This window comes from Sorex araneus, chromosome 2 (genome assembly GCF_027595985.1).
Source record: "Sorex araneus isolate mSorAra2 chromosome 2, mSorAra2.pri, whole genome shotgun sequence".
NCBI classification, from domain to species: domain Eukaryota; kingdom Metazoa; phylum Chordata; class Mammalia; order Eulipotyphla; family Soricidae; genus Sorex; species Sorex araneus.
The window spans coordinates 32,852,512-32,859,978 of record NC_073303.1 but is presented as its reverse complement, the minus strand read 5'-3'; the positions used below and the strand labels follow the sequence as shown (position 1 = coordinate 32,859,978).

Here is a 7,467-nt window from a genome sequence, read left to right as displayed (position 1 = left end):
ACAGTATTGTGGAAATTGTCTGCCACACAGGCAGGGGAAGGGTTGGAATTGAGGGTGATATTGGGGATTTTGGTGATGGAAAATATGCCCTGGTCGAGGGATGGGTATTTGATCATGACCAAAACTCAAGCATGAAAGCTTTGTAACTGTATCTCATGGTGATTCCATTAAAATAAATAAATAATGTGTATTCATATCCTTTGTCTAGTTTGGTTAGAGAGAAAAAACTATATTTGGTTGCTAGTCTTCAGGACACATGAAAAGATATGGCAAAGAAACTTGTTGGAGTATATCCAATAGGTCTGGGCTGAGAATATTACCTTTGTTTCATTCCTAAGATGAACTCTGGTAGCTAAGTCAGATGAATGGCCTTATTCTTATTTGATTTTATCCAAAATCACACTGTCCAGCAGAGATGAAATTTGGTTATTTGCCATTTAGAAACTTGAACTTGGACAAGTTGAGCTTAGAGAGCCATGCTGAACTAGGGGTCAAGCTCTGAATTTCCACACACAGAGCATGCAATCCAGACCTTTGAGGTCTCTCCCTGACTCGGAAACTATTCTTACTTTGACCAAAGAGTATGGGGGCGGGGGGGGGGGGGGAGAGTATCTGACTGAGTGAGCTCAGTTTGTTTAAGGAATGAAGCATCCTCTTAAGGAGCAAACTCTTTTTGATCTTTGATATTCTCTTGAGTGAAATTCTCACAGGAACACCTATACCAACTCTCAGCATCAACCCCCAAGTCAGATCTGGCCATTCACCAGATCAGCCTCCCACTGCGAGGTAAGAAGCACCTCACCAGGACTGCCTCACTGGGATCAGACACTGCATTTTAACTAATCCCTTACAGTGGTCAAAGATTTTTTTTACTGTGTATTTTCTATATTTATTCTGTATGATAACTGTAAATAATAATGGTAAAAGAAACACGATATTTAAAAAATAAATTAGTATATTAATGATTTTTATTTAACATTAATTTTTACTTGATCTTATACCCAGGAATTGTGTAGAATTTTCATTGGTTTTAAAAGTTTACCAGTAGGTCACTATAAATTTTCTATAAAAATAATATATCAACTTCAGATGATATACTTTGGTTTTATTATTCCTTTAAATTTTCTGAATATCTTTTGGCAGTTTTAAAACAATGTTCTAAAAAAGTGGTTGCAATGGGCATAACTGGTTAACAAAATAAAATCCTGAAAACTGTTTCTTCAGTATATCTCACTTATATTACTTGTATCAGTAAGATTATTTGCTACATGATGAACGGATGTCAAGTTTTTTTTTAATTTTTAATTTTATCACCATGTGAAAGTTACAGAGTTCTCAGGTTTATGTCTCAGTTATACCGTATTCAAACACCATCCCTTTACCAGTGCCCATATTCCACCACCAAAATCCCCGGTATACCCCCCGCCCCCCACCCCAACTGTATAACTGATGAATTTCACTTCATTTTCTCTTCACCTTGATTACCTTCCATATTTCAACACAAAACTCACTATTGTTGTGGGAGTTATACCCCCAAACAAGATAACCCTAATAAGGAAGCATTTGATAATTAGTTTTCCATTAAAAGATTGTATGTTTTCAGGTTTAGAAAAGGTTGCGCAGCCGTGCTAGCGGCCGGGCGGCTCGGATGTGTCCCAGTCCCGAATCCTGGAGCTGTGTTAGTTGCTGCTCAGTGTCGCCAGGGCTCCATCTGGAGAAGGTGTGCTGGCGGCACCTCCTCCTTCCGGCTCCCCGGTGTTGCTGGCCCCAATTCGGGTCCGGAGCATTTTCCGGGCCGCGTTGCTCACCAGAATGCCTGCCGCTTCTCTGTGGATTGTGGCAAGATGGCGCCGAGGGTGGGTCGAGGGCGTGACTTCCGGCGGCCGGGACCACAGTGGTCAAAGATTTTTTTATTATGACCTCTTTATTATAAACCTAATTAAACTTCTTCACAACCCTGTGAGAGAGAGTGGACACCTGCTTTCATCTCACTTTGCAAAGAGAAATCTAAGATCCTCAGGGATATGTGATTAGTCTAAATTGACATGGTAACAAAATGGTGTGGACTGGCATAAAGGGACCTTCCACTTTCTATTTTTATTTTAGACTGTTGAGGTACTGGGATGTGCAACGCTATTGATCCTATTTTTCATAGATACAGTATTTCAAAACTACACCCACCACCAGTGAGCCTGTTCCTCTCCACCAGTGTCCCAAGAACCCTTCCCACCTTTCCACCCCCATGTAAGCTCAGTTCTATAGATAAAATATTTTCCATTTTTTTGTTTTTTGCTTTTTGGGTCACACCCGGCGATGCACAGGGGTTACTCCTGGCTCTGCACTCAGGAATTACCCCTGGCGGTGCTCAGGGGACCATATGGGACGCTGGGAATCGAACCTGGGTCAGCCGTGTGCTAGACAAACGCCCTACCCACTGTACTATCACTCCAGCCCCAAACATTTTCCATTTTTAGACAAATGCTTCTATAGCACCTACTCTCGTGGGCTATAACAGATGACTCCTGCTGCTCCATCCATCCCTGTACCAGGTCACCACTAATAAACACGTACCAATCAGTGTTCCAGCAGCAAGTCCCACCACACACCAAAGGACCTTTATGTCCAATATTATTAATCTTCTTTCTATTTCACAACAAGGCAAATCCCACCCCAAGAAGAACTACACTAGCACCAACTACTGGACAAACTGCACTTCCCCAGGTCAACGCTACCCTTGGGCAAACCTCATTTCCCTTTCTGGACCTCAATGTTTTCACCTGTACAATAGCCTGTGGTACCTACCCAGTGTTAATTTTGTGAAGATTTTCCTTAAAGGTGCATGAGAAAGCTCCTGGTCCAGAGTCTAGCACATAATAGTAACTCAATAAGAGCTAAGTGGGAGGGTTTTTTTTTGTTTTGTTTTCATGTTATTCTTGTTTTGGTTTTGGAGGTACACCCAGTACTCAAGACTTACCACTAGCTCTGCACTCACAGATCACTTCTGGTCATGCTCGTGGGACCATTCGTGGTGCCAGGATCAAGCCTAGGTCAGCCTACCCACTGAATTATCACCCAGCCCCAGAGTTTCTGCTATTATCTGTCATATTTGGACACTCCCTTGGAAGACAATGAGAAGAGTCACTCAACTCCTGCTTGATTGTTGAATCTGACACTTGTTAGCTATAACCTTGTGTCAATTGCTTAATCCTTAGAGCCTATTTTTCATCTTACGGATAATGATGAGGTTTAAAAGGTGAACTCTACAGAACACTTTGTGAACTGAGAAGTGTTTCATGAGATGAAATGTTTCATGTTTCTGGAAAGATGAAAATAGCATACATGAGATTTAAAGAGCAGTCCTGTGGTGTAGGAATAAAGGGGAAGAGGAAGAACAGGAGTCAGCGCAGTATGCTGTCCATGGTGCTGGGCAAATAGCCGAGCACCTGGCATGAGCATACTGGGAGGTGTGGGGATCTGGGGAACATAGGGAAGAAACTGTAGTGTGGACACGAAATTTATTTATTTTGCATTCCTATCAGTGCAAAATGGAATTGATAAGACACTATTAACCAGAAAGAGGGATAGAGAGAAATGAGACCTCCCTGATTCTGAGAGATGGAGCTGGGTTGTGTGAAAGAGACATGGTGAAGAGAGGCTGGGCTAGGAAAGAATTTAGGAAAGAGAAGGGGGGCCAGTGGAATGTACAAGGATTAAGTCACTTACCTTGCATCCTGCTATCATCGGTTTGAATCTCCGGTACTACATATGGTCCTCGGAGCAGCATCAGGGGTCACTCCTGAGCACAGAGCCAAGAATGGCCCCTATGCACCAGAGTGCACACTTCTCACCAAAAGGAAAAATAGAATTAAAGAAGGAAGCTAGATGAAGAAATCAGGGTGATATCACTTATATGTGGTAGTTAGAATAACTGGGTGAGGGAAAGTAATATTTTAAAGGGATATCAGTCTAGATCTACCTCAGAGATCCCTATTCTCCAGAGTATAGGGAGAAGAAAGGAAAGAATGTTATGGGGTTGGAGGGAGAGAGAAAAGACAGATGTGAAGCAACGAGGTCCAGATGAAGGGATTCGGCTACATTGGTTTTGCTAAGGAGTGATAGAGCCAAATATCCAAACCACAGATACAACAGCACTGAAATCATGAGACCCAGACTTGAAACATCAAACTTAGAAAGGAGCCTGTCAAGAAGGCAGGCTGGGGGTGCGGGGAGAGAACTTGAAAGGGAACCTGGGAACATTGGTGGAGGGAAGTTGGCACTGGTGATGGGATGGGTGCTGCTATATTATATGTCTAAAACTCAACTGGGAATAACCTTATAAATCAAAGTGCTTTAATAAAAATTTTTTTTTGCTTTTTGGGTCACACCCAGCAGTGCACAGGGGTTACTCCTTTCTCTACACTCAGGAATTACTCCTGGCAGTGCTGGGGGTCCATATGGGATGCTGGGAATCGGACCTGGGTCAGCCGCATGCAAGGCAAACACCCTACCCGCTGTGCTATCGCTCCAGCCTCTAAAATTTTTTTTTTGCTTTTTGGGTCACACCCAGCAATGCACAGGGTTCACTCCTGGCTCATGCACTCAGGAATAACCCCTGGCGGTGCTCAGGGGACCATATGGGATGCTGGGATTTGAACCCGGGTCAGCCGTGTGCAAGGCAAACGCCCTACCCACCGTGCTATCGCTCCAGCCCCTGGCCCCTAAAATTATTTTTAAAGGAGGTTGAGGTGATAAAGAAGTAGTGTGGCAGATCATGGAAAGGTGCTCCCCAAAAGAAATGCTGGCATAACCTAGAATAATATGGTAGACACAGGAATGAGGGATTTTCTTGAAATCACCACTGTGCACCCAGCCTGGTAATTTCTCGTCCCTTCAACACTCCTCTTCCTACTTTCTCCATGATGATTTGCCCTATTTCAGGACCTGGAGTGATTGCTAGACTTTGGGAAAGTGCATGGACACAGGGGAATAAACAGGAGGGTTTCAGCCCTTCCAGAAGTACAACTTCTATTTGTACTTTCTTAAAACAGCCCTCCCTTCCCCAGTGAACTACTATATGAGGATATAGAGCTGCTGGGAAAATCAAAGGGAGGGAAGAGAGACAACAGTGTGGCCAAAAGGGACTTTGAAGCAAAAGCATCAAATGCAGCCGAAGATGGGATTATTGTTAGCAAGATCTTCCTCTTCCTTTGCCTTCTCCCACTCCTTTCTCCCTTTACTGATCTTCTACTTAGCAACTGTTTAAAGTGTGTTGGGGACACAATGTGTCAAATGATGCATGTCAGGGAAGAGATCAATGCACCCTCTACTTTCCAGAAACCACATTCTCCAGTTGCAAACACACATAGATGAATGACTTTCTCAGACTGTTTCTCTCTGAATCAAAGGGTATTCATTTACATTCATTTACCTGACCCTGATGCCAAGCTGCTCTCATCCCTTACACCTTGTACAGGCATCATCTCAAAGAATCCCATTGTCCCTCCTCTTTCAGATTCCAGGAACCAACCTAAGGTGACCCCGCAGGAGACCATGAGGTTCCATCCCACCCCTCAATTACACAAGATTTGATGTGTTTGCAAAGACTGAGAACAGTAAGAGGGTATCTATCTAGAAGATCATACAGGGACATAAGGATGCTTAGAAAATGAGGGTGGACAACCTGCTTGAATTTGCACCCAGAAACAAATACTCTGAGAAAGACTGGATTCAATAACCACTTGTGTTTTATTGGAAGAGCAAGGAATGCTGCGAATGTGGAGATGAGGCTGAAAATATGCAGATTGAATCTGGATTTAGTTCACTCTGAAAATGGGGAACAGGACCCATTCTCTGACTTCAAATTTAGGATTGCCTCTGCTGTCATTCTAACCTCACTCTGATGCAGGGCCTTTAGATTGGGGCAAGCCAGCTGGGATGTTCAAAGAAGAGCTGGGAGGGCGTAAAACTCCAGGAGGTAATTTGTTAATAACTGGCTGTAGAGGACCCCAGCTAGTACCTGGAAGCCGATTAATATTTCCCCAGGTGCCTCCTGGAAGCCGGTTAATATTTCCCCAGATACCTCCTGGAAGTCGATTAATATTTCCCCAGATGCCTCCTGGAAGTCGATTAATATTTCCCCAGATGCCTCCTGGAATTCCATTAATATTTCCCCAGATGCCTCCTGGATTCTGATTAATATTCCCCCAGATGTTACCCGGAATTCCATTAATATTCCCCCAGCTGGAACCTGGAATCTTATTAATATTCCCCCAGTTTACACCTGGAATCTTATTAATATTCCCCCAGCTGGAACCAGGAATCTTATTAATGTTCCCCCAGCTGGTACCTGGAATCTTATTAATATTCCCCCAGCTGGTACCTGGAATCTTATTAATATTTCCCCAGCTGGAACCTGGAATCTTATTAATATTCCCCCAGCTGGCACCTGGAATCTTATTAATATTTCCCCAGCTGGCACCTGGAATCTTATTAATATTCCCCCAGCCAGTACCTGGGTATTGGTTGTTGATGCCCCCTATTCCTACAGGGTTTGGCATGGGCCTGGTTCCCCATCCAGTTCCAGGGCCTCCACCTCTCACAGGTACCCTGGGATTCAGGATCCCACAGGGGCGACCAGACAAGAATGTCTGTCGAATCTTATTGATGAAAGACCAGAAAGGGCTCTGGGCACGGGTTGGTTCCAAGGCTCCCGGCATGTTGGAATGGGATGGGTGCTCAGAGTCAGAATCCAGGGGGACACTGGCAGTGTCAGAGGACCCTGCAGACAAAGGCTTGCTGCCCGAGGTGGTTCCCGTGGCACCAGAAAGGAAAGACAGCTCCTCGGGCAGGGCTTCCTCTGCGTAGTCCTCATCCGCAGCCATCATCATCTGCCAAGGATCTTCGGAGGACCAGGAATCCATAAAGGGCATCTCTTCAGGTAGGGGCCACCCCTGAGCCTCTGGACCTTCTGCAGGCTGGAAACCATCTGATGGAGAAGCACTGAACGCCAGAGGAGTGCTTGTGAGATCCTTGGAGACTGGGTCAGGTTGGGGCTGAGGATGCTCAGAGTTGGAGGGGCTGGTCAAAGGAGGTTGTGCTGGCAGAGGCGAGTCTGTTCCCGGGTGTTGGGGGGCTTTCTCCTCCACCGCATTGATGCTCCGGGACAAAAGGCCTGAAGGAGAGAAAGAGGAGGCAGTCAATGGACCGGTCATTTGATCCCTCTGCCCTTCCTTTCCTGATGCCCAGAGTTCTTTCACTCCACATTCCTTCTTTCCCCTACCCCAACTCTCCCATTTCCCCCAAAGACCCAATGTGCATCTCTGGCCTCGACCTCCTCCCTTAATTCCAGATCCCCTGATGCCTCAGTCCCCTCTTGCCAGGGATTAGCATAGCCTCCATACCTGGGAGATGAAGACACAGCAGGAGCAGGCCCAGAGGAGCCCATCTCCTCGCCACGCAGCCCTGCAT

The 7,467-nt window shown here is 45.2% G+C and overlaps 1 protein-coding gene across 1 annotated transcript; it reads right to left on the bottom strand.

Annotated features, from left to right (window-relative positions):
• Positions 1-5,755: 5,755 nt before the first annotated feature.
• On the bottom strand, positions 5,756-7,467 carry C2H6orf15 (chromosome 2 C6orf15 homolog). The gene is made up of 2 exons (XM_055129240.1): positions 7,401-7,467; positions 5,756-7,171 (listed from the first exon to the last, which is right to left on the bottom strand). Exons 1-2 carry the CDS (start codon positions 7,465-7,467, stop codon positions 5,892-5,894), a joined length of 1,347 nt encoding a protein of 448 aa, XP_054985215.1. The 3' UTR covers positions 5,756-5,891.

Coding starts and splice junctions, on each gene's coding strand:
- C2H6orf15 (XM_055129240.1), bottom strand. CDS start 7,467: ATGCAGGGCTGCGTGGCGAGGAGATGGGCTCCTCTGGGCCTGCTCCTG. Junction 7,172..7,400: donor GCTGTGTCTTCATCTCCCAG/GTATGGAGGCTA, acceptor TCTCTCCTTCAG/GCCTTTTGTCCCGGAGCATC.